The 27,504-nt window shown below is 42.6% G+C and overlaps 1 protein-coding gene across 1 annotated transcript; it reads left to right on the top strand.

Moving 5' to 3' along the window:
• LOC135193213 (fructose-1,6-bisphosphatase isozyme 2) lies at positions 1-24,752 on the top strand. The gene is made up of 7 exons (XM_064176763.1): positions 1-173; positions 2,896-3,058; positions 3,982-4,074; positions 12,071-12,211; positions 14,216-14,353; positions 20,472-20,591; positions 24,135-24,752. Exons 1-7 carry the CDS (start codon positions 1-3, stop codon positions 24,327-24,329), a joined length of 1,023 nt encoding a protein of 340 aa, XP_064032833.1. The 3' UTR covers positions 24,330-24,752.
• The last annotated feature ends 2,752 nt before the right edge of the window (positions 24,753-27,504 follow it).

Raw genomic sequence — 27,504 nt, 5'->3', positions numbered from 1 at the left:
ATGTCTGACAAAACCCCCTTTGAAACAGATATGCTAACGCTCACAAGATTCGTTATGGAGAAGGGACGCCGCGTTAAAGGAGCAACAGGGGAGCTGACACAGCTGCTCAACTCCATGCTGACTGCCATAAAGGCCATTTCCTCTGCAGTCAGAAAGGCAGGCCTTGCTCACATGTGAGTCCCACCTAGCAATATGGGGAGAAAGAGGATGCAGAGAGACAACTGCTTGGACAGCAAGGCTGGGGAGTGGGCAAAGATTCATGAATACATCGAATGTGTCTCTTTTAAACTGAGGGGTCAGAGCTTGGATTATCCAGAGTGGGAAGGAGATCTCTCTTTCTGGAGCATTTTAATATTGGGTGCAAGGTACACATTTAAACTAACTGCTGTTCTATAATATTTTCCTCTAAAACATGTCAGAAGTTCGATGGACTGAGAGCCTTGTTACTGCTTGTAAATCGTGATAGTGATCTGTGTTTTAGTCTACTGTGAATCTGCAGAATATCACACTGTGATGTTTTTAATGGAGGCTATCACACTGTGGTAGTTTCTGCTAACATCAAAGTCCAGTGGTGAACTCTGCAGATCAGGGCTTGTCCTATCTTGGGAAGCTCATGTTCTGCCTGACTGCCATACAAGTAATGATCTAAACCAACAGCCTTCCGAACTCTCCCCTTCTTCCTCAACTACTGTAAGGCTTACAGGTGGGGAGTCTTCAAAGGCCCTATATGAAGAATGAACATAGCAATTTGGCATCTGGTGGTTTAGCAAAGAGAAGAAAGAATTGTCTTAGGAGAGAGTGGAATGAAGCGAGCTGTTCCAGCTGCAATAGATATGAGCATGTTTCAATGATGAACTAACTCAAGTAGTTCAGAGAGCTGGAATGTCCTAATAAAGTTATATGTTTAAAACATACAGATTCTGTGATGTATTGAAAGATGTTTCCCTACGTGTCTGTGTACTTACGTGTGCATAGATGCATAAAATAGACAGGAAACATACTAGTGTAAGAAAGAACAATTTGTACTCAGTTCTTTTCTGCTTGTTGGGGTTTAGGATTTTTGTTTTAGGTTGGGGTATTTTTGCTTGTTTGTGTGTTTGGGTTTTTTAATGGGTTTTTTGTTTTATTTCCCCTGTTTGTGGGGTTTTTTTGGTTGTTTGGGGGGGGGGGGTTGCCTTTTTTTTCCCCATTTGTGACACTCTGGGCTTTTTTGTACTTCTGTTGATGTCGACATCCTCAATAATCTTTTTAAATACGGATTTCAATGTCTCAGTGGTATCACCTTCACTCTACAACACGTGCCATAACATGCAGAGAGGTCATGAGACTAATCTAAGTTAACAGCAGTGTCAGACTTCTGTGCCCTGGCTGTTAAACTGTAGTTTGTCTCCAAATTTAATAGATGACACTGAGTTGTTTCACCTCCCTAACTTTAAGGAACTTGCTGTATCTCATTTTTATCTTTCAGTGTGCAGCCTTTGAAGTATTTAATAAGTGGGGAGAATATTTGTTTGGTATATTAGACATGGAATAGGCCATCTGACTTATAGAACACATGGCCACTATCCTAGATGAATCTTCCCTTCAGGAAGAAAACATCCATTATATTAAGGAGAAAATATATCTATAAAGAAAATATCTATCTAAAATAAATATATATATCTATAAAGAAATAAAATATATCTATATCTATAAGAAAATGTATCTATAAAGAAAAGCTTCTGGTGATGAAATAGAAATATCAAAAGTAGCCAAACGTGCAGATGAATAAGTTGCATCATTCAAATTACTGCAGCTAACCATGAAATTTCAGAAACTCCCATGGCAAACTTTTAACCACTCTGGCCTGCATTCATCTGTGTTTGTCAAATTAGAGAGCTCTAATTTTTCTAACCCCTCCGAAGAGGAGACTGTGAAGTGACTTTAATGCTAAAGTGCTCAGCACGGATCTTTAACAAATTTGCCTTTCATAAGTAAAGGAGGACTTTTTCCATGCCATAGACTTGAGCTGGAAGCATGCAGGGAAACACGCTGAGAATATTCAATGCTTCTAAAAAGTTCAGGAAGCTTTGGGTAAGGCCTGCTGCTAACCAGCATCCAAATAACTTATTAGTTGCCACTTTATAAATTTTTTTTTTTCCTTAATGCCTAGGGAAAAAAAAAAAAAAAAGATGCTGTGTCTATTCCCTGTACAATTCCTTACACTTCTAAGATGCCCACCTCACACACATTAAGTCTAAACAGTGCTCCCTCAACAGAAAATTTCTGAAATACTTATATTGCTGTGTACTACATCATTACTGTATTGCTAAAATCAGAGCAGGGAACAGAAGGTGACCCTGCTTTGGCAAGGGGGGTTAGATCTGATCATCTCTGGAGGTCCCTTCCAACATTCTGTGATCTTAAGTCATTTGAGGATAAAACTGACCTCACATCTTGAGTTCTGCATCATGAACTGTCTGGGATGTCTTTAAAGCTACTGATTTTGGGGTGGCTTGAGAGTGTGTGGACGTGGATGAAATGACTACCATGGAGCTCGGAGCAACCAGCAACAGAAGCTTCCTCAGAGTTGCTGCCGGCTGCTTCCTGGGGCTGCTAGAGAAGTCTGGCACCCATCAACTGGGCTGTAGACTCTGCGCTTGGCCTTGAGAACATCCAAGCAGGAGGGAAAGGACCCGTTCAGAGCTCCTAAATGATGCCATTGCCCATTCTCTTTCTCACGCACACGTTTATGTTCTAGCTGCGCTAGCCATGTCCAAATGCAGCGTAGCAGTTTAACCCAAGGGTTAGAGGTGTGGGAAGATGGAAGGAAGAAGCTATGTTCACTTGCTTTTATCATAACATCCTGCAACGTTGGCCTCCTCAAGGTTTCTTGCTATGTTTTCTTCTCTGTAGGTTTGGTATCGCTGGCACTGTAAATGTGACTGGTGACGAAGTGAAGAAGCTGGATGTGTTATCCAACTCCCTAGTGATTAACATGCTCCAATCCTCCTACAGTACCTGCCTCCTGGTCACAGAGGAGAACAAGGACGCCGTTGTCACCCCGAAAGACAAGCGGGTCCGTGCAGCTCCTGTCTCTAGTGGGTTTCCAGCTCAGGCAGCAGCAGCAGCAGCAGCAGCAGCAGGTGGCACTCTTGTTTCAGCTATGGAACCTGGGCCTGCCCCTCCCCAGCCCCATCCTTTCCAGGAGAACTCAGAAAATTCGGACCACTGCTGCATTGTTTTGCATACTAACTGCGGGGGATGGCGTAGTTTCAGCAGCTGAAGGAGCTATGGCAGGTTGCATTTCCATTAAAGTTTTGTGAGGGGGGGAAAGAATAATTATTTTGGAGTTTATTAGCACGCCTCAGATCCCAGGTGCAAGTGTACTATTACATTCCCTAACCACCAGTGTACTGGTTTCTGATTGCATTAATATTTAGGCTGGTCAAAACGAAATGAGAGGCTGCAGCGTTGGGTTTTGTGTTACACACGCAGAGGAAACACCTGACTGCTTCATCAGGCTTCCCTCGGGAAGGGATCCCATTGCAGCAAGATACTGCTCATGCTGATGTAACCTGACCTTTCTGCAAAAGGTTTTCTTTCTGCCTTCTTGCTCTCAAAGCTAACATCACAAGCAAGTTGCGTAGTTTGGAAGAAAACATAAAGAAATAAAACATATTCACTTGAGGAAGATGCTTTGCTTCCAGAATGAGTCACCTCTGATTTCTTGGCAGCAGAGGACTGCTCCTTCCCGTCATGAGATTTTGTGCTGTCTGAGCAAAAATGTGCTCTCTCCCATTTCTCTGTCAGATCCTGCAGGGAGTGGATGTGGTGGTGCTGGGCCAGCTGGGTCAACACTGCAGCCTTCTCTGACAAGCTGTGTCAGGTGCACTTGGAGGGCTAAACACAGTCACAATAATATGGGCTTTGTTAAGTAAAAGGAAATAACAGTGCAAGACTATATATCATCTAATGCTTCCCTTGTCACTTCTTTTTCAGGGTAAATATGTGGTGTGCTTTGACCCACTTGATGGCTCATCCAATATAGACTGTTTGGCACCAATAGGAACAATATTTGCTATCTACAAAAAGGTGAGAGGTTGAATAAAGCATGATTTACTTGGTGAAAGCAAAATATCTTGTGTAGATCAACTTGCTCAGTTTCTTTCCTATGTTTTTCAAGTGTCCTTGGGATCAACAAAGCCTTAGGGAAAGGGTGCTACTTGAGATTTATGTGTTCTAAAATCCCTTCTGAGTCCCACAAGGGACATCCAGCCCCATGAAATTGTTAGGTGGCAGCACGTTCCTCACAAAGGTGTTTAAATGAAATCTTTTCACCGTAGGACAGCTGGTCAGCTTCTTTAATGATGCTTTGCTCCCTGCAGGAGTGCTAAGGAGTGTTGAAGTGCCTACAAATCATGGCATCTGTCTTCCTGGGTAGTGGCTGGGGAGGGCTGACAGTGATTGCACAAACCCTATCACAGCAGTGTGGTGACCTCCCAGTGTGCTATGCCTATCAGAAACAGGAGTTTGTAGGCATGCTAATGACGGAGGCCACCTGAAGCTGAAGAAAGCAGTCACCTACATCCCCCAAGGCCCTGCCAGCATGTCTGCTCCCATGTGGCCGCACAGAACAGCAGCTGTGGAGCCAATTAAGAAACTTTAATAGTTAAGAGTCATGCCAAGTCTTGTGATTTGCTTGCTAATCTCCCAGCACTTGCTGTTTTTCATAAAGCTGGAGCTCACAGTCATATGACTACGAGACACCCTCAGCCATTAGTGTTGTGAAGTAACATTTAGGGTACTTGTAACCACAAAGCAGTTTTTGCAGACCCAGGAGCTACACTGCAAACATATGAACGTTTTTTAAAGCCTGTTTTTATCTTTCAAGTTTCAAGTGGCTAGCCTTAATCTTTTACATTTCTGTCAGGCAATGTGCTAATCATCACTGCTGAAAATAAGCACCTAGCAGGAGAACAAACAGTTATGGCACAATCTCAGCGGGGCCATGGCACAAATCAAGTGCTGGCATATACTACCCGCACAGCTGACAGCCGCGCAAACAGCTCCAACTCTCATCACAGATACAGCCCATGCCACGAAGGTGGTGGGGCAGAGCATCTTCCTTACAAGGAAAAGATGAAGAAGCTGAGTATCTTTAGCTTGGGGAAGAGGAGCCTGAGGGGTTGTCTCATTCATGTTTATAAATATTTAAAGGGTGAGTGCTGAGAGCCAGACTCTTCTCAGTGACATCCAATGATAGGACAAGGGGCAATAGGTGCAATCTGGAGCATCAGGGGTTCCACATGAACATAGGGAAAAATCATTCACCGTGAGGGTGACAGAATACTGAAATAGGCTGCCCAGAGAGGTTGTGGAGTCTCTGTCCCTGGAGACATTCAAAACCCACCTGGGTGTATTCCTCTGTGACCTACTCTAGGTGATCCTGCTCTGGCAGGGAGGTTGGACTAGACAATATTTTGAGGTCCCTTCCAATCACTAACATTCTGTGATCCTGTGATTACTATAGCTTAGCAGGCTGAAATGCAGATTAGAGTTCTCTACCATCTTTAACTCACGTGTTAATGTGTGTGAAGATTATAGACTGCCCACTCTTTCTGAAGATTCTGATTCAGAACAGAATTCAGAACTTGAAGAGCTCAAGTTTCCAAATGCTCAAGTGTTCATGCTCTGATCCTTCTGTAGTTGTTTTGTTCTAGCACATTAACGTACTTGTTATAAATGCTGTTCTTAAGTTACTGGTTCTCATGTAGGTGGATACCCTTCAGTGCTTCTTAAAAAGAAAATTGCATTTCTTCACACCCCAATAGAAAACCTGCTGCTAGGATGAAGAACAGTGAGTCAATTACAAGAACAACTTATCAGTTTTCCCTTTGAGGTTAGAAACAATGTTGAACTTACAGTTTTTCATTTCCGTAATTCTTTCCATTAAAATGCTCACTCCAAAGTACATGTTAACTAATGTGCCTTCCTCTCAGACAGGAACAGAGGAATACTCTTTTAAAATGAAATAATGTTGATTTCAAACCCTTTGAAATAATGAAGTAAATGCCCTATTTGTTATTATCAAAGGATAGTGTGAAAGGAATAAAAATGGGATGTTTGTCACAATGGATGAAAAGCACTCAGGAGAAAAAAACATACAATCTAAACCCATTTAAGTTTGCAGATGACACCAAGTTGGGTGGCTATGTCAATCTGCTGCAGGGTAGAGAAGCTTTGCCATGGGATCTGGACAGGTTAGATTGGTGGTCCAAGGCTGAATTCCAGCTCCTTCACCTGGGTTGCAACAAGACCATGGTAAGCTACAGACCTGGGGATATGTAGTTGAAGAGCTGTGACTTGGAGAAAGACCCGGGGCTGTAGGTTGACAGTTGACTGAGTATGAGTCAGCAGTGTGCCCAGGTGGCCAAGAAAGCCAGTGGCATCATGGCTTGTGTTAGAAACAGTGTCTCAGTGATCATCCTCCTGGACTCAGCACTGGTGAGACCTCACCTTGAGTATTGTTTTCAGTTCTGGGCCCCTCACTACAACAAGGACATTTTGGTGCTGGAGAGTGTTCAGAGAAGGGCAGCTAGGCTCGTGGAGGGCCTGGGGAACATGGCCTATGAGGAGCATCTGAGGGACCTGAGATTGTTCAGTGTGGAGGAGAGGAGGCTGAGGGGAGACCTCATCACTCTTGACAACAATCTGAAAGGAGATTGTAGTAAGAAGGAGGCAGCCTCTTCTTTTTGGTGTCAAGTGATAAAACTGGAAGACATGGTTTCAACTGCATCATGAGAGGTTTAGGCTGGACATTAGGAAATACTTCTTCAAAGATAGAGTTATCAAACATTGGAATGGTCTGCCCAGGGCAGTGGTGGAATCATCGTCCCTGGAGATATTTGAGCAGTATGTGGACTCTGCACTTGGGGAGATGTTTTAATGTTGACCCTGTAGTCAAGAGTTGGACTGGACAATCTTTGAGGTCCCTTCCAAATGATTGCATTTTGTGATTCTGTGAAGGTTCACTGACATAATTTTGGAAAGGTTATAACAACTGTAATTCCAAAGGACAATCCTCAGCACTCATCTGATGTTTGGTGCCAACCCATTCTCAGATAACTGTGTGACTGATTTCCAAAGGCACACCCTCCAGGACTGAAATATTTTACCTCATTTTAGGGGGAAAAAAACCCAACCAATTGAAAAAAAAAACCCAAACAAGCAAAAAAACCAAACCAAACCAAATCCACACACAAACAAGTGAAACATCAAAAGAAACAAACAAACCCCTCAACAACTAACAAACCAAACCAACAAACTCCAAACCAAACTTAATCGCTTTTCTATGACAGCTAGACTTCACCAATGCTTTTCACACCTAAACCTGGTTCTTTGGCTGCTCTCAATCCACATCCACTACTATGGTGGCAGGTACTATTTCCTCCCTTCAGAAAAACTGTGCATTAGTTTCTTAAAGAAAACTGCTGGGAAAAAAATGCTGTCTTAAGTTCATTTGATTTTCCACCTGGCTTTTATTTTCTGAAGCATTAGTAGTATTGTTGAAAAGACCACAAATGTCGGAAAAATTGGGTTGAGGGAGGAGCACAAGTGTGCTAGTTTGAGCCTAACTGGGGTGTTTTGGAGAGAAGAATTAGATTGCAGGCTGTGAAAAGGAAACAGTGGTGATGTCTACTTCACTCATAGGGTTGCTGAGATGTATAAGAACAAGAACATAGATAGCAGAGTTGCTCTTTGTCTGGGCTTTGGGCTGAACTTTGAGCAGTATGTGGACTCTGCACTTGGGGAGATGTTTTAATGTTGACCCTGTAGTCAAGAGTTGGACTGGACAATCTTTGAGGTCCCTTCCAAATGATTGCATTTTGTGATTCTGTGAAGGTTCACTGACATAATTTTGGAAAGGTTATAACAACTGTAATTCCAAAGGACAATCCTCAGCACTCATCTGATGTTTGGTGCCAACCCATTCTCAGATAACTGTGTGACTGATTTCCAAAGGCACATCCTTCAGGACTGAAATATTTTACCTCATTTTAGGGGGAAAAAAAAACAACCAATTGAAAAAAAAAAACCCAAACAAGCAAAAAAAAACCCAACCAAACCAAATCCACACACAAACTAACTTAACCTGCTATCTGTGTGACTAATCCATCTGCTTCCTAACCACCTTGGCCAACCCTCCAAACTACCTTGAGTGTAAAGCAAAGTCTTGGGTAAGGTAGAGGGGTGAGAGGAAGGTGGAAGGGTGGTTGTGAGCCCTTCCTGGAGACTCTGGTTCCTGGGAGGGCTGTTGTGTTTCTGTATTACTTTTTTAACTTGTATATAGCTGTATATATCTGTAAATATCTGCTTCTATATTGTGCTAAGCTGTAAATATAAGCTTCATTCGATTTCCAGAGCTGCTGAGTCTAGTCTGGGTGATTTTCCAAAATGTGGGGGGGCTGGGAACACCCAAACCATCACAACAAGTCAGAGCAAGGGATAGGATTGTTCCAGTCCCTGCTTTTGGGGAGTGAGGAGCTTGCAGCTGCTGGAGTCTCAGGATGAAGTGACAGTGTTTTTTCTTGGATTATGCCACTGAACTGAATCTACAAATTCCAGTTAATACTGCACATATATGCTATGAAACTGCTGTTTGCTTAATTTTGGTTTTAATAGGTAGCTTTGCCAACTGCCTTAGATGTATTTTATCCATGCACGCCCCTTCATTGTTGTGAGAACAATGCCCTTCCTTCCATGCGTCCTCTTATGCAGAACAGGTAAGAATTCAGGGCAAGCACAAAAGATACTAATGAAAAGTGATACAAACAGAGACCTGGAACGAAATCCTTCCAGAGCTGCTCCCAGTGTTAATGAGAACTCTCTCATGTGATGTAGGCAAGGCACGCATACAAAAATATTCAAACTCAGATATCACCTGAGGGTACTCCTATAGCCAGACTCTGCAGACCTTGTTTCAGCTGCTTTACATCAACAGTGAGCCAAAGTGATTGTGCCAATAATTGTCAGAGCTTTCCTGCAGTCCCTCTGCCTAACGAGACCTCTAAAGAGATTTCAATATTTCTATCTCATAATCAAGATATACTAGAAAGGAAATATTTTTGTGCTCCAGAAAGAACTGAAAATATCAGCAGCTACCAGGCCCTAACCAGCCAGCTTAATTCCCTGGTTTGATTCACAGTACATGGTACTTGGCAGGAAAAACCTCTGCAGTCCTAACAACAAAGTATCAGCTGACCTTTAGCTTTTTGACATTCTGACAAGCTCTGCAAAATGTTTATTTGAGTCTGAGCTTTTTTCCTTCCTTTTGAAAGGAAAGCTGGCTCCTGGAAACACAGTTGTGAATACGAATGGACAAACCAAGTGAATTCTGACCAACTGCCCATCTCCTGAAGGAGGAGTTTCTCTGGTTTTTTTTTCAGAATAGCCAACAAATCTGTGGTTTCTCAGACACATAAGCATAGAAAATGCGTGAGAGGGGGACAGGTCTGAAAGGTTTATCTCATAAAAGTAGTTTTTACATCAACATAATATGTATCTACACCATGTTCTATAAAACAAACTTCATTTGTAATAAAAATTAAAAGGTTTTTCAGTGAGGAAAGTGCACAACAAACCCGAGTGTGCAAGTATAACTTTAATTCTTTGTTTAATGCTGCAGGTAATGCCCACTACAGACAGACAATCATTGCATTTGATGTATGGGCCACGGGACTATATTTTTTTGCCAGAGAAGATGCTTTATAGGATAGAGTTGCTGGTTTTGCAAAAGATTGCTTAGTAAAGAGTTAGCCACTAGTAGTATTCAAAGTTCTGAAATAAACTAATGGTGGTTTTAACTAGTCCACCTTCATTGTGTGCTATGTAACTTCTCTGAATAAGCAGCTAGACAGAAAGTAAGTCCAAGGGACTCTGTACTAGATTTATTCATACGTGCTCTATTACAGATCCCTTAAGGAGCTGTTTGGCAACTGGATTTTGCTTTTTCCCCACAGAAAACTTTGGCAAGATAATAATGATGAAAAGTTTATGCAAAACAGAGAAAGGGACTGTAAACATAAGTAACAAAATCTTGAAGCAGGAAATTAAATATTTATTATTAAATAAATTACTGTCTTCATATGCCAAGAAAGATATGGGTTTGGTGTCCCACATCTCATTTTTCCTCTAAACCTTGCCATGAAATGATGAATGGGATCTGCAAGTTACCCTTAGCATTCCACCTTGCTATGACCCTGATGGGCACCCTGAGAACTTGCCATGGGGCACAGCAGAGAACTTCTCTACTTGTTGAAGGAGAAGTGTTTTCCTTTGGAAAATATCTGTGCAAAGCATTATTGATTTTGGAATTATTTACTTGTTCTGATCTTTATTTTTTTAACCAGGTAGTTTCGGCCATATCTGCTATTTCTATTTATCTGCCACTCACACACTCACAGAGAAATTATCTGAGCTTGTGTGCTGGTTTTGGTTGGGATAGAGTTAACTTTCTTCATAGTAGCTTGTATGAAGGTGCTTTGGATTTGTGGTGGAAGCAGTGTTGATATTACAGTGATGTTTTAGTTATTGCTAAGCAGTTCTTAGACAGTGTCAAGGCCTATTCTGCACCTTACACCACCCCACTAGCAGGTAGCCTGGAGTGCACAAGAAGTTAGGAGGGAGCACACCTGGGAAAGCTGACCCCAACTGACCAAAGGCATATTCCATACCAAATGACATCATGCACAGCATATAAAGCTGGAGAAGAAGCAAAAGGGGGATGTTTGGAGTGAAGGTATTTGTCATCCCAAGAAACCATTATGTGTGATGGGGTCCTTTTTTCCTGGAGATGATTCTGAGCACCTGGCTGCTGGTGGGATGTGTTGGATGATTGTTTTGCTTTGCTTGCATGCATGGCTTTCGTTTTGTCTCTTAAACTGTCTTTATGTCAACCTGTGTGTTTTCTTTCACTCTTCTGATGCTTTCTCCCATCCCACTGTGGGATAAAGGAGTGGGGGGAGCAAGCAACTGTGTGAGACTTAGGTGCTGGTTAGAGTTCAACCACAACAATAACATCCAAATCAAAACCAGAATACTAAATCAGGGCCTGTAGAAAGAAAGAGTTGGGGGGGGGTGTGTTTCTTATTCTCATTTATAATTTTTCACCATCAAAAACATCCACAGAAGACCCACTGCAACCAGAAACTTTTAAAGAACCATTTATACTAGCATTCCCTATACATTTTCTAGTCTCGTAAGGTGAAGGCTGGAGCCAGTCTTTCCAAGTTCTTCTAGCTCTTCTCTTTCCTTACTTAAAACTCTTTGTAAGCTATGGCAGAGGCATACCTGCCAGAACCATCTGGAAATGCTTACTCCAGCTCTGCTGGGGAAATTTATAGTGATAACCAAAGTGCCATATCAAAATACAAGTACTGAAAATTTGTTAAAAGCCTGAAGTAAAGTGCCATGACTATTCCATATAACTTTATCTATCTACACAGACCCGTGCGCGCGTGCACACACACACATTACACATGCAAGTGTATTTCTTATTTTATTTATAATATAAATATTCATATAATTTCTATTCCTATCTCTTCACTAGCTGAGACCAATGCACACACTTGGTTCCATCATGTTGCACCACATATCCTTTTATTCTGCACTACTGGAAGAGATTGATCTGTAATGCTAGTTACTGCATTTACCTCACACTTAGAGCCTCTGAAGGGTGCCAGTATTACAGTTTACATCTACATTTGTGGAAAATTAATAACTCTGTTTTGTCTCAGTTTTCTGACAATCTTGAATTAATAGACTAGGCTGAAATGCTAAGATACCATCTCTGTGACAGGTATCATACTGCTTGCATGACTCGTATAAAATAACAAACTCTTGATGTCCTGTCCCAGCATGTGCATATACTTGCACCAAACTTGCCTTCTGGGAATAATCTCATTTTGCTGGTTCTAAGGCCTCTACAGTCACAAAAAGGAAGTCTGCCCCACATTATTATTATTGAAGTGTTGGTTTCAGTGTTTCTCATAAGAATTTAACCTTCAGTCCAACCTCAATTTTTCCTCAGGAAACGGATGATGAGCCTTCTGAGAAAGATGCTTTGCAGCCTGGGCGCAATATTGTTGCTGCAGGCTATGCCTTGTATGGTAGTGCTACACTGGTTGCCCTCTCCACAGGACAAGGAGTGGATTGCTTCATGCTTGATCCGGTAGGATCACAATGTTTATTACATTGCAAATGTCTTTTAGAGCTTTCTGTGCTTTGGTTTGCTAATTTTTGGTACTCATTGTCTCTGTAATCTAGGCAATCCAAGCTATTCTGTTTTGCCACTTGCGTCCTGGAGCATCCCATCTCCACCTTACAAGTATTTAATAATGAATTAGAGTGTTGGTTGCAATACCTCTGGGTTTTTTCCCTAAGTATGTTAAGTAACATCCATGATTCTATGATCAAAGTGGAGTCAAAGACACTGTTCAGAATAGATTTTCTTAAGTGTGTGCAAACCAGCAGTTTGTTTTGAATGAACATGGTTTCAAATGCAATTTCATAGAATCATAGAATCAACCAGGTTGGAAAAGAACTCCAAGATCATTCAGTCCAACCTATCACACAAACCTGTCCAATCAACTAAACCATGGCACTAAGTGCCTCATCCAGGCTTTTCTTGAACACCTTCAGGGACGGTGACTCCACCACCTCCCTGGGCAGCCCATTCCAATGCCAATCACTCTCTCTGGCAAGAACTTCCTCCTAACATCCAGCCTATAGCTCCCCTGGCACAGCTTGAGACTGTGTCCCCTTGTTCTGTTGCTGGTTGCCTGGGAGAAGAGACCAACCCCCACCTGGCTACAGCCTCCCTTCAGGCAGTTGTAGACAGCAATGAGGTCATCCCTGAGCCTCCTCTTCTCCAGGCTAAAAACCCCCAGCTCCCTCAGCCTCTCCTCATAGGGTTTGTGTTCCAGGTCCCTCACCAGCTTTGTCAGCCCTTCTCTGGACACATTCCAGCACCTCAACATCTCTCTTGAATTGAGGGGCCCAGAACTGGACACAGCACTCAAGGTGTGGCCTGACCAGTGCTGAGTACAGGGGAAGAATAACCTCCCTTGTCCTACTGGCCACACTGTTCCTGATGCAGGCCAGGATGCCATTGGCTCTCTTGGCCACCTGGGCACACTGCTGGCTCATCTTCAGCCTACTATCTACCAGCACCCCCAGGTCCCTTTCTGCCTGGCTGCTCTCCAGCCACTCTGTCCCCAGCCTGTCATGCTGCTTGGGGTTCTTGTGGCCAAAGTGTGGAACCCTGTTAAATCTCATCCCATTGGCCTCTGCCCACCCATCCAGACTGTCAAGGTCCCTCTGCATGGCTCTCCTAATATCTTTTTTCTTGTTGTAGCTTTTTTTCATCTGTAGAAGAATCTCATTACGTTCTGTATTTAGCCTGAGGAACAGTTACTGATGCAGTTTTTGCAGTGATGTCTAATTTCTTCATTGCAATTCAGTTTTATGGCTATGGCTTCTAAGCTGCATGCCCAACAAATACACAAACTCATATAATCAGTCATGTGCCACCCCTCAGCACCCTGCCAAGGAGCTTAAGTATTGCTGGAAAAATGCAAGAAGATCACTCCTTTGAGAAACTGGCATTAAATATGAATAACAAAGAATGTTTGGTTTGATTTGGTAAAATGATCCATAATTATCAACACTCCTTTTAACATTTATAGATAGTCTCATTCCAAGTGGAAAGAACTAGGTGCTTGAACTGCTTTAGCTAGACACAAAGGCAAAGAATGTGAAAACTGCACTCAAGCTGCAGAGAGCAAAGCCTTGGGGGTAGCTAACCATGCTCACTTTAAGATATTTAGGAAAAAACAGGCAAGAAGAGTTGGAAAAGTCAGAAGGCTGTGTAATTTCTGAAATCTGTGAGCTTTTGGTGTGTGAGCAGATACCCATGATCTGTCTGTTCTCAGGGTTACACAATCACTACAATCAAATTGCTTTTCGTTTGTAGTACCAGTGTGACAAGTTTTCATTAACCCAGATTCTGTGCTTCCTGCTCTGTTTGAAATGCTGTGACTTTATACACAAGTTTGATGTTGAAAATGTCAAGCCCTGATAGTGATTTTGCCTTCCCCAGTGTAAAAACTGTTAGAGAAAGTCAATAAAATTTTCTTCTGTTTGCTAATAGGTATTCTATCCTGTTCTTCTGTAGGGTCTCGGTGAATTTATTTTGGTGGACAGAGATGTCAAAATCAAGAAGAAAGGGAAAACATACAGTCTCAATGAAGGTTATGCAAAGTATTTTGATCCTGCAATGACAGAATACTTACAGAAGAAGAAATTCCCTGAGGTAAGGAAACCAGGGAAGGATCACCAATCAAAAGGGGACATTGTTGTAACAACATAAAGAAGTTTTCAGTCCTCACCTGGGCATTGATACCAAATTATTTGTGCATTCAGATAACAGGTGCCATGATTTCCATATTGTGAATGCAGCTCTTTAAAGTTCTTATTTTTAGGACTCCATAGATAATCATGCCTTAGGCAAGCTTAGGCATTTACAGTGTCCATAAGCAGCTGTTGTATTATGGCTAAGATCCCAACATCTGCCTGTGTCAGAGCCCCAGGGTTTTTTTTCTGGGTCTGTTTGGCAAAATTACTGTTTGCCTCTTTTGCAATGGCCCAGTAAGGACTTGCATTGACACAGATTCAGAAGGTTAATATACTCAATTAGTTTAATTTATTAAAGTGACAAACACAACAGTTCTGGGCTTGCTAGTGCTAAATGCACTTGTTGCAAGGGATTGAGCTCAAGTTCATAAATCTCAGGTAACAGCTGACAAAGATGGAGACACAAATCTTTGCAATAGCACAGAGCTATAGCAGGAATGCAGCAACAGTTAAGCTGTGTTTTGTTGCACAGCTCTTACTAAGAAGGTGTCCCTGTCCTGCATGGAGGATGTGATGGTTTGGGCATTAACTCGCCCCCCCACACTTTTGAATTTGCCCCAGCTAACTCAGAAGGCCTCTGGGAATATAAACGAAGCTATTCTATTTTACAGCAGCAAATATACAAGCAGCTATTTACAATATATACAGTTATATACAGAAATATACAAAGGATAAACAATACAGAAGCACAACTCCCCTCCCAGAAATCTGAGTCCCCAGGAGGGGCTCTCAAACCACCCCAACACCTCCCCTTGCCCTCTCAACCTTACCCCAAATCCTGAGAAAGGAATAAAGGTGCAGCCAAGAGTTTAAGAAGGAAGGTTAGTGGCAGTGAGGTTAAGGAGATGTGGCTTGGTCTGAAGGCAAAGGCAGAATGAAAAGACAAAATGGAGAATGTTATCTATTGTTTACTTCTTCTTCCCAGAGTTCTCAGCGAGACTGTGAGAGAAGAGACACAACCATGTTTACCTTTTCACAGCCCATTATCTAGTTCTTTTACCAAAACATTCCAGCTTGCTTCAAACTAGCACAGAGGAAAAGGAGCACAGCTTGCTGACTGCCCTCAAGTGTACTAAATCATCAGTCTTTCTCCACTCAGAGGGATGTTCCTCTTGCAGATTTTTATACTCTAAACCAGTAGTTTCTGCCCTCTAGGTGACATATAGCATGATTTGAGTGGAGAGTTAAGCAATATGGTCGTCTATGTTTAGCATGTACTCTATTTGGCTCATTATCATACTGAATGGTGTAAAAGTTAAAATAGCAGATAATTAGGCAAAGGTCTTTGCTCAGGCACTGTAGCCTTTGAATTTTCTTTGGAAGCTGCCTATTTTTGTTGTTTTAACCTAGCTTCTTTAGTTTTAGTTGAAACAGGGCTGTCTTATCTTCACAACACTGCTTCCTTCAACTTCTTGGTGGTTTTGTGGATCTTCTTTTTCAGAGATAAATATCTCTTGGTTGGAATCATCTTGACCTTGCTCCTGAACCACAGTAAATTACCTTGTACCACAGTAAGCTAGTGAGTTATCTCACATCATCCACTCTGTGACTATGGCCACTTGACACAGAAACTCATGCCTGTGTAACACTGAATTTGAGAGTATCCCTTATACTGTACCTCTCTTCCTCCTTACCCAGATGTATTTCAGTTCTGTCCAGTCAGATGTTATATGCACCTGATCGATCAATATTCAGCTTAGCATAGATTTAATATAAGCCAATAAAGCACAAAACATAGGAATCATAATGACAATTATCAATACTGATTGTGTCAAATTTTGTAATCAACCTGTAGTGAAAAAAACAGTTTATTCAACCACCTCATCTTCATTATTTACCCTGAGTCCTCTGCTGGCCTTGGCAACGTGTTTCATACAATGTAGTTGTTTGCTAAGATCTTGGTTACATTTGGCCTGTGAACACAAGTATTGTTAGACTCAAATACCCACATAGTCCGTTCATAGGCACCAGTAACAGAGCTAAAATCAGTCTGTTTTGTAGTGCTATCTTCAATGTTGCTTGTAGATGCACATTCAATTCCTCCAACACCAGACCAGACAGGAGGGGAGAGAAATTTTTCTCCAAAGAGGACAAAGAATCAATAGTCTCAGTCTATGTGCATTGGATTAACACAGTCTGCTCTGAACAACTCCTGCTCTTGCCGTCCAGAGTAAGTGAAACACAAACAAAACCTGTTATGGTAAGACCAAATCTCTGAACCACTACTGCAACCCCCAACCTCCTCCCTCCCATCCTGGGTGGGACAAAGAGAAAGAGGATCTGGGAGGCAAATAAGATAATAGAAGACCCTCTGGAGTTGAGATAAGGAGAAAACCCAAACCACAGACTTGATGAAATAATATAAAATAGTGCAAAGAGAAGTACTGGTGTATGTGGCAGGCGAGGGAACAGACAAAATATGAACCACACATCACAAGTGACCCAAAGAAAAGGAGAGAATACCCAGCCTGGAAGTGGGGGGAAAGCCACAAAGCCCTGGAACAGAGCATTTTACAAGCTACAGGATGAACTCAAAGTCCCATAAACCCCTTTCACTGCCAGCCAGCCCTTTCCTTTTGCAGCGAGCATAATGTCAGCATGGTATCACATAACTTCATAACATTCTACCTCCTCCCCAGCTTGCTCCTCAGATCCAGTCCCAGCTTCCACTGCACCACTGTGGCAGGGAGAGGATGAGTAGTCTACTCTGTCCCCTGTCCCTCCTCATCAGTCTGGACAGCCAAAACCAACACAGTGTACTGTCGTTTTCAGCCTCCCATTGTAAGATCACTGTCCAGGAGTTTTCACTACCAATCCATACAGATGATAGAGAGTGTACCAACTTCAGAACATACTGTATCACACTGGATGTTGTTATTGGTTAAATAAGACCAGGTATCATTAAGATTTGGTGTAATTATGACAGACACATCCTATCTTGATAGTTTGTGCTACTAGACATATTCTCTGGATCTCCTTGTCAGTGACATCACACATACTCTGTTGCATTTCCAGTTGTGACGTCTTGTACTATTCAAATGGGGAGCATTAAAATGTAGATGTTGAATTCCCATTCAATACATCATGTTGTGGTTTCCCCAATTTGTTGGACACTCATCACATTCAGGAAGGAGTAAGCATGCAGCAATTTGGCTAACATTGTGCATTCATGAAACGATTAGATTGATTGCAATATGAGATTCAAATCAATTGAGCTTAAGTTAAAGCTGTCATTGTTATCATCAAACAGAAGTAGCATCAATAGGATTCCCTAAGTACAATCATTTGCCCACACTCTTACTAAAATTTTCATTTCCACACTATAACTAAAACTAAAAGTAGCAATATTGCAATCAAAAAATATTAGCAGTCCTTGTTTGTTACTTAGGGTTATCTTTGTGGACCAATGCAATTTGCAGTCATTGTGGCATCTGCAAAAGAAAAGAAAGGAAAACTATTTGGGTTTACCTTAACTGGCCTAATGTGGTTAAAAAACAAGTTATTATTCAGCTGGTATTGGTATGATGTAGCTAGATGATCCTTGTGGTCCCTTTCAACCCTGACTGATTCTATGATTCTATTAAAGACTTTGGGGTTGTTAGCATCCTTTCCAGTCTCAGTCTGAGGCCTCTTAACTAACACTGGGTGACCTGCATAGAAGCCAGAAGGGTATTCCCTGGCTTTGGAGTTTGTTTTCAGAGCAATATTAATGGTTGATGGGTGAAAGGCTTATATTTTGGGACAACTATCTCCACTCCATCCATTGTTTAATGAATAGATAGTGTGGGACGGTCACAGATTCCATCCAGATTCATCCAGTAGTTTGTTTGACAGTACCTTTGGCCTGTGGGTAGTCTGGAGTGTGGAATTCCCACCAAGTCACTTCTGACTTTGCCTGCTCTCTTGCCACTGCTGCTGAGGAATGTGAACCGTTATCCTGCTGAATGACCTCAGTAGAGGGTGGTGTAATGAACTACTCCTTCAGTGTGGGCTGTGTGCTCCTCAGTGGTACCTGTAACAGCACTAGTCACAGTGACTCCTGAAACGACTTCCACTTCCACCAAGGTGTATTTTTTACTACCTGAGGGTCACGGTGGACCTATGTAGTCGGTTTGCTAGGTGTGCCTGACTTTCCTTGTCCCTAATGTGCAGGGTAGGGGGCCTTATTTGGGTAGTCTTCCACTTGTTCTGTGTATAGGACAATGCATTGGTGAATCATATTCCTTCAAGGTTACTGTTTTCTGCTAGAGGTGGTACTTCCTGAAGCAGAGATTGTTCACCTATTGAGGTTTAAAATAACAGAGTATTATTTACATCTTTTCGCAACTTAGGCACTTGAGTGTGGCCTTCTGTAACAGGTATGTCATGAAACAGACACGGAACTTAGCAGCGGTGGGTTCCTGCTCCGCACCTGCAGGTGGCACTGTCCCCGTTAGCACCGCACCTAAAAGCCGAAAGCGCCCCCCCGTAGTACCATCCTGTCCCGTCCTTCCCTTTCCTTACCGGTTCTAATCATTTTACTGCTCGTACCAGGGATAACAGCCTCTTTTCCAGGTCTGAAAACCTACTCACAGTGTCACTGAAGCAGTGGGAACCAATCTAATGGCCTCTCAGGCTCTCTTGGTCCCCTTTGCCACGGTGAAAACGACATTCACCGAATCCCCATTCTATGTGGATAGGACCAGGTGGGTGTGTAGGACCCAACTGCTGAAACAGCCGCAGCTCTTCTGTCAGCATTTATAATGCGCTTGTGTGTTGGTCAGACCAATCCCACAAGGTTCCTTTCATGAGCAAACCACACAAAGGAGGAGTGAGGATGGAAAAGCCAGGAATGTGCTTACACCAGCAGCTCACAGATCCCAAGAGATGATGTAATTGTTTTTTAGCATCGGGGGCACTTTGTACTTGTTCCTTCTGCTTTAGTATAGATGAGGGAATGGAAGCAGCTCTTTAAACCCACCAGACTCCCAGGAGTTTAACTTCCTGTGCAGGCCCCCAGCATTTGTATGGCGTAAATGTGGGATCCAGTTCTAGTGCAGCTAATTTCTCTTGGATGCATTCTGTGATACACTCAACTCCCTGCTGGTTTTCTCCTCCTCCGGTATGTCGCCTGTTTACTGATGTACTGTGCCTTTAGCTAGCATGGCAATTTCTGCAAACATCTTTGTAAGACGTTGTGGGCAATGGTAGGAGTATGCTTGTATCCTTGAGGTAAACAGTTAAACACATACTGTATTGCCTCACAGGTGAAGGCAAATTGAGCTTTGTCTACTCCTCTGCAGAGAAACTATGGAACACATATCCCTCACATCCAGGGCTGCAATCCAGGGATGGGAAACTCATTCCACAACACAAGGCACTGCAGCAGTTAAAGGAGCAGTGTCAGTATTTAATCATCTGTAATTGACAGTAAACTGCCACCATCCTTTAGGTTTCTTTGCTGCCCAAATCGTGAATCACATGTAGAGTGCCTCCAGGTGACAGTATCTCTTTTCTCTGTATCATCAATGCCCAAGGGTGCTGCAGCAGGCAGATAATAGTGTTTTACATTTGTGATTTTTTAATGGGAGAGGGGCATCGAGGTCTTTAACAAGTATATAGATTGAACTGTGTTGCTTCCAAATCTATTTCTGATTTGCCACCATTTGCTGCCAAATTCCAGACAATTCCATCTGAGGGCTTCCATCTTTTACCATGTAGTAAATAAAATCCTGAAATGTTAGTGTTGGCAGCACCATAGAACAGATGGAATGTGATTTCCATAGTGGGACACTCGTTTACAATTCCAACAACCTTATGTTGCACTCTGCAGTGAACAAGTTTTATACCAGGACCTTAGCAGTTTTAGTACTGATTACAGACATTTATGCTGCTGACTCTATTACAAACCAGAAGCCGTGAATTTAAGAGCTTTGACTTAGGCTGCTTTCATTCGTGTTTTATAACAAAACTGTATTTTATGATGGTGCTAACTGAATACCCATGTATATATAATGTTTTTCTCTGTGTTTTTCAAGGATGGCAGTTCCCCATATGGTGCCAGGTATGTGGGTTCCATGGTAGCTGATGTTCACCGTACGTTGATGTATGGTGGGATCTTCATGTATCCTGCTAATCAGAAGAGTCCTAAAGGAAAGGTAAATTGTTGCACTTACTTTGTGGTCAGCGTAATACCTGTGTTTCCCAGAGATGTAAAGGAATAATTTGTATATAGAGAGTAGTTTAGACATATAAGTAGATACTAAATTTCCATCTCTGGAGAAAATTAGTGGTGGATGTAATTGTCAGCAACTGAATGTACGCAATTATTTAGGCCAGAAATCTTCCTGTGTGGTTTTGTATTTAAAGATACTCAAATGGTTTTCACTGCAAAAAAGGGCTTTATCCATTTTTCTAATGAGAAATATTTCAGTATGATAGAAATCCACTGAGGTGCCTATGCACAGCAGGCAGATGCACTTTATAGTGGCAACTAGAGTCCAGGTGGGACACACTGAATTCCAGGTAGGGTTTTATCGAATGTTAGAGAACCAAGTTTGCCTACCATGTGTTTCCAAATGGTACAAGCTTCTGCTAAGTGATCTGAAAAAGAATCAGTGGAAGGTGAGTTTCATGCATGCTGAGATCAGAATTTTGGGAAAAGACAATTTGTCATTTGGACAGCTGTACAAAATACAGTATGACAATGTGGTGCAATCCAATGCAGTGTTTTCCTGAGTCTCCCGGAGCATAGACCATAGCCATCCACAACTTTTCTCCTGCAGCATCAGATACCCTTATTAACAAACCACTAAACAAGTATGTTTTAAAAGAGATTTGCTTATACAGCTGATCTATGAACTACCTGTAACCTGGAGGTCATCCTTATGAAATGGTTGGTTCAATGCATAGTGATGGTGTTCTGACTCCAAGAGCTTCTTTATAGGTCAATACCACACTTAAAACTTCCTGATCACATTCTTGAGCATTCTTGGTTGGTATGTTCAACAATCTGCTGTTATGACACTGCTTGGCCCACCTCTTGCACTGATATCAGGACATCCTGGTATCTGCAGTCCTTTGGGGACGGAGGAGGACCAGTTCTGTTCTGTCAAGCAGGTTCTAATAGTCTGCACAATGAGGAGAACAGGAAAAGAACTCTTTTCACAATACACAACAGAAAATTTGAGCATGTTTGTCTGGGCAATTTTTCTTTAAATATTTGATATGTATCACCCCAGAAAAAAAAACCAACCTCCCAGAATAGTCTCCATTAAACAGCCTGGGTGTATTTGGGTATCAGAGCAAGTGACAAAAAAGGGGAATTTGCTGTGAGAGAAGTGGGTTTGTTTACTGGCCTCTTCAAATTAAACCTTTTGTTTCAAAGTCTGTGTTAATCCATTGCTGAAGAGAAAAAAGATCCAGTGTGCAAAGTACCTACACAATTTCCTAGAAATCACTATTTCTGTGCGATTTAGCTTGCAATGACTCCTAGATTGACGTGGCTTGCACAAGCAAGATAACGCAAGAAACAAAACTGTACTACCACTACAAATAGAATTTTCTTCTTTCCTTCTCTGAGTGCAGGTGTGAACAGTTCTTTTCACATAAACCTCCTCTTTTTGAAGAGAGAACACCTTTGTGGCAGGTGTCCTGATCATCACCCTGAAAATCTTTGCACTTGGACAGAGAACTGAGAGGAGTCAAATGTCACTGGAATTGATCAAAATTTGAGCAGTATAAATAACATGCAGGCAGGTTCCAGCATACAGAGTTCCTTCGTTAAGTTAAAGAGGATAAAACACCAACTGGTGGAGAACCTAACAATGCATAGATTTCAAATCAGATATGAACTTCAGACTTTTAGCTCTCTATTAGGTGAAAAATGTTAAACTTACTGAAAGAAGGAGCCCATCTGAAGATGTCTAAGTGTAGTTGTGCTACCACCTGAAGGAAAACTGCTTTCCTCAAACTGCATAGTCATGGTTAAGCAACACACAACTCAGCATGTGGTTCCAGTCTTTCCACTGCTGTCGTCTGACTCACACTCTTCCAAAAGTTGGTTGTACACTAAAGAGAACAACAAAGGCTCTTGGTCCTATGTTGCCTGTCAGATGGAGTATTTTTACTAGAAGTAGCAATTCAGTGGGATTTAAAGATAAGAATTAAGGTAACATGCACGATTTAAACTGTGAGACATCATGGTTTTATTATAAACAGCATGATAAAGGAATGATAGGCAGTAGAGTCCTTTGGCCCATTTCTTTACTTTTGTATAAGGTTGTTCTTCCTTTTCCCCAGAAAACATCCTCTCCAAAAGCCCTTTAAACCTGTGCGCTAATTTTGTCATGCTCTTTATACACCACCAAAGATTCAACTAAACCTACAGAAATGATGTATTCTAAAAAAATAAAGAGCTATCACCTATGTCTTTTAAAAAACAGATGGTTTTTTTTAAAGACATGTCCTACATAAGTTAGTGTTCCACCAGGACGCAGCCAGCAGTGTGCCCAGGTGGCCAAGAGAGCCAGTGGCATCCTGGCCTGCATCAGGAATGGTGTGGTCAGCAGGAGCAGGGAGGTCATTCTGCCCCTGTACTCTGCACTGGTTAGACCACACCTTGAGTGCTGTGTTCAGTTCTGGGCCCCCCAGTTTAGGAGGGACATTGAGATGCTTGAGCGTGTCCAGAGAAGGGCGACGAGGCTGGTGAGAGGCCTTGAGCACAAGCCCTACGAGGAGAGGCTGAGGGAGCTGGGATTGTTTAGCCTGGAGAAGAGGAGGCTCAGGGGAGACCTTATTGCTGTCTACAACTACCTGAGGGGTAGTTGTGGCCAGGAGGAGGTTGCTCTCTTCTCTCAGGTGGCCAGCTCCAGAACAAGAGGACACAGCCTCAGGCTGCGCCAGGGGAAATTTAGGCTGGAGGTGAGGAGAAAGTTCTTCACTGAGAGAGTCACTGGACACTGGAATGGGCTGCCCGGGGAGGTGGTGGAGTCGCCGTCCCTGGGGCTGTTCAAGGTGGGATTGGACGTGGCACTTGGTGCCATGGTCTAGCCTTGAGCTCTGTGGTAAAGGGTTGGACTTGATGATCTGTGAGGTCTCTTCCAACCTTGGTGATACTGTGATACTGTGATACTTCTTAAACACCTGAATGACTTCAGAGCAGTTATGTTTATTCACTGGTTGGTTGGACTTGGTGACCCCTAAGGTCTGTTCCAACCTGAATGTTTCTGTGATTCTGTGAAAGAGCAGCAATCAAATCCTGAAATTTGAGACTGGGAGCATCAAGTTTCAAACTCCAAAATATCCTGATCAAACACAATGTGATTACCCCAAGCTTTGAGGTAACACATAAAGCTGTACATACATAAGCAGAGGTTTCAGCTTTCTTTCCTGGAACTGTTAAATGGCTTAACTGTTGTGTTGATGCCTGTGGTCCTGACAGCTGCTTTTGACATTTTCAACAAAACACAGCTTTGATGGTGCCACATTATCCATATGTCAGCTTGGAAATAATAGCGGTGACAATTGCAGGAAGAGTTAGAACATTTTCCCTTAAAATAGAAGGTTTTAAGGGAGATGAAAGGAGTAGTGGGAAGTAGGAGAGGATGATAGACATTGCTATTTAGTTCAGTTGATGTTTGATACCAAATTGGTAAGTCATTTCCCCCAAAGTCAATCACGCCCTCCCTCTTTCTTTCTAGCTCCGACTTCTCTACGAGTGCAACCCTATGGCTTTCATAATTGAGCAGGCAGGTGGAATGGCAACTACGGGGACTGTGCCAGTGTTGGATGTGAAACCTGAGAGCATTCATCAGAGAGTCCCTCTTATCCTTGGTTCTCCAGATGATGTACAAGAATACCTTGCTTGTGTACAGAAACACCAAAAGAGCAGCTAAAGGCTTCTCTACATCCGAATTTGCTCATCTGTCTTCAGTCTATGGGAGAATCTATAACTTTCAAGATGGTGGATTCTAGCAATTAGCACTCATCTCTCAGTGAAAATCTCACTGTTTCCTTTCAGACAAATACAAAAATCCTCTATCTCTGATTTATGCAGTGCAAACTTAGGAACACAGAGGCCTGATTACTAAATGGATGTGAGTTACTTTATATAAAATTAACAGGAGGAAATTAATTGTGTCAGTACCCTCATTGGATCTGAACCTTAAGATTTGACACTACAAGGCTGGCATTGTTTGAGACAGGATTTTCACATCAGCATTCACGATGCCATTATCTAGATTTTCTGTCAAAGTTTCTGTTGCAGGTGCCTTTTATCTTGAAAACCCTAAGAAGACCAAAAGTCTTGTGCTATCTGAAACCGGTTTTACGCTCCAAATTATATCTGAATTCAGCAACTAATAAAGATGGAAAGGCTGTGTTGTGAGGTATTTCAAAGTCAACTGAATGTGAGTCAGCTGTGTACCCAGGTGGCCAAGAAAGCCAGTGGCATCCTGGCTACTATTAGAAACGGTGTGGCCAGAAGGAACAGGGAGGTGATCATCCCCTTCTACTTAGCGTTAGTGAGGCCACACAGTGAGTACTGTGTTCAGTTCCGGGTCCCTCACTTCAAGAAGGACGCTGAGGTGATGGAGAGTCTGCAATGAAGGGCAGTGAGGCTTATGAAGGGCTTGGAGCACATGTCTTATGAGGAGCATCTGAGGGAGTTGGGGTTGTTCAGTGTGGAGAAGAGAAGGCTGAGAGGAGACCTCATAATTCTCTACAGCTACCTGAAGGGAGGTTGGAATGAGAAGGGACAACCTCTTCTCCTTGGTGTCAAGCAACAAGACTAGAAGAAATAGTACAAGCTGTGCCAGGGGAGGTTCAGTCTGGATGCTAGGATGCTGGATGCTACTTCTTCACAGATAGGGTTATCAAACATTATCACAACTGCTCAGGGCACTGGTGCAGTCACTGCCCCTGGAGGTGTTTAAGCAGTCTGTAGACCTTGCATTTAGTGTTGACCCTTCAGTCACAGGTTGGACCTGATGAACTTCAAGACCTCTGCCAAGCAGACATATCCTATGATTCTGTGAATTCTCGTAAGAACAGGAAAATACCTTGTCTTATTTACAGACATAACCTCAAAGGGCACAAATTACAATAAACCATTGCCACTCACACCTATTCCATGTTTATCCATTGTCCCCTGTAACAGAAAATGAGCTGTTGCCACAAAGCAGCTACTACAACTCCATTTGCTTTTATAAGGAAAAAAATCTTATTTCAAATGGAAGCTTTCCCTTTTATGCACATTATTCTACCATCCCTAGACACCTGGAGCATATCCGTCCTGTGCCCTAGAGCCATGTCTCAGATTTGCCACTAAGGAGATGAGGAATCAGCTCCGAAATTAGCAAGCATTCCTTGACCACTGAGAGCAAAACTTATTAACTAAAGAAATGCCTTATTATGTTACCTGAAAAAGGTGTGAAAACCAAGCTTTAGGCCAATTTAAATACTACATATTCTGATATTGTTGTTACCCTCCTGACTCATTATGTGGACGTCTATTTGGCAATGGTCATGCTGTAAGCAGCTCGTGCCTTATCTACTCTTTTTCATTCCTTCTCCATGACTCCAGCCGTGCCGGCAAAAGACAGAACACTGTGAACTGCATTAGGATACAGACAGGAGTTAAAAATACTCCTACAGAGAAACTCTAGCAGTTATTTTAAAACTTACAACTTTGTTCTATTATTCATAAAGAATATGTAGACTGAATAAAGGCAGAAAATTGCATAGGATGGGTAAATATTTACCCTTTGATGTTGTTATCTCAGGGGTGAGGATATGGTATCAGTACTACTTCAGGTACCAAATCACATTCTGCTGTTCTTTATCTGGCACTCTTTAAAGTTGTATCAGTGACAGCTGGCCAGGGTCAGCAAGTACAGCATGTACTTGTTTGTTTTGTTCCTCATCATGTGCTTCCGGAATCTCTCCTATCAATAGTGAAACACAAGCAACATTTAAATCCTGGAGAACAAGGAGACAGCAGAAAAAACTGCAAGGGTTTAGGTAACAGCCAACTTTATACTGGAGAAGACATTTGTGTACCTCAACTATGTAAGCTAGCAAATCAGTTTCCTGAAGTGGACTCAGTGTATGTGCACATATATTTGTACAACATCAAGAAAGGAGCAGGTGTGGATCTGTTGGAAGGTAGGAGAGCCATGCAGAGGGACCTCGACAGGCTGGATGGGTAGGCAGAGGCCAATGGGATGAGATTTAACAAGACCAAGTGCAGGGTTCTACACTTTGGCCACAACAACCCCAAACAGAACTCCAGGCTGGGGACAGAGTGGCTGGAGAGCAGCCAGGCAGAAAGGGATCTGGGAGTGCTGGTAGATAGTAGGCTGAAGATGAGGCAGCAGTGTGCCCAGGTGGCCAAGAGAGCCAGTGGCATCCTGGCCTGCATCAGGAACAGTGTGGCCAGCAGGACAAGGGAGGTTATTCTTCCCCTGTACTCAACACTGGTCAGGCCATACCTTGAGTGCTGTGTCCAGTTCTGGGCTCCTCAATTCAAGAGAGATGTTGAGGTGCTGGAATGTGTCCAGAGAGGGCTGACAAAGCTGGTGAGGGGCCTGGAACACAAACCCTATGAGGAGAGGCTGAGGGAGCTGGGGTTGCTTAACCTGAAGAAGAGGAGGCTCAGGGATGACCTCATTGCTGTCTACAACTGCCTGAAGGAAGGTTGTAGCCAGGTGGGGGTTGGTCTCTTCTCCCAGACAACCAGCAACAGAAGAAGTCTCAAGTTGTGCTGGGGGAGGTCTAGACTAGATGTTAGGAGGAAGTTCTTGCCAGAGAGAGTGATTGGCATTGGAATGGGCTGCCCAGGGAGGTGGTGGAGTCGCTGTGCCTGGAGGTGTTCAAAAAAGACTGGATGAGGCACTTAGTGCCATGGTCTAGTTGTTTGGATAGGGCTGGGCGATAGGTTGGACTGGATGATCTTGGAGGTCTTTTCCAACCTGGTTGATTCTATGATTCTATGATATTTATACATATACTTTATACTTAGAGGGTCTCTCTCTCCCCTCCTTACAGTCTTCATATAAGAACATAAATAGT

This window comes from Pogoniulus pusillus, chromosome Z (genome assembly GCF_015220805.1).
Source record: "Pogoniulus pusillus isolate bPogPus1 chromosome Z, bPogPus1.pri, whole genome shotgun sequence".
NCBI lineage: Eukaryota > Metazoa > Chordata > Aves > Piciformes > Lybiidae > Pogoniulus > Pogoniulus pusillus.
Note: the sequence above shows the minus strand (reverse complement) of the source record. Positions and strands in the feature narration are given on the sequence as shown.

Bases quoted from the DNA above. Each gene is read 5' to 3' on its own strand.
- LOC135193213 (XM_064176763.1), top strand. From the start codon at position 1: ATGTCTGACAAAACCCCCTTTGAAACAGATATGCTAACGCTCACAAGA. The intron at 174-2,895 runs GTGAGTCCCACC...TCTTCTCTGTAG, and splicing joins AAGGCAGGCCTTGCTCACAT to GTTTGGTATCGCTGGCACTG. The intron at 14,354-20,471 runs GTAAGGAAACCA...GTGTTTTTCAAG, and splicing joins AGAAGAAGAAATTCCCTGAG to GATGGCAGTTCCCCATATGG.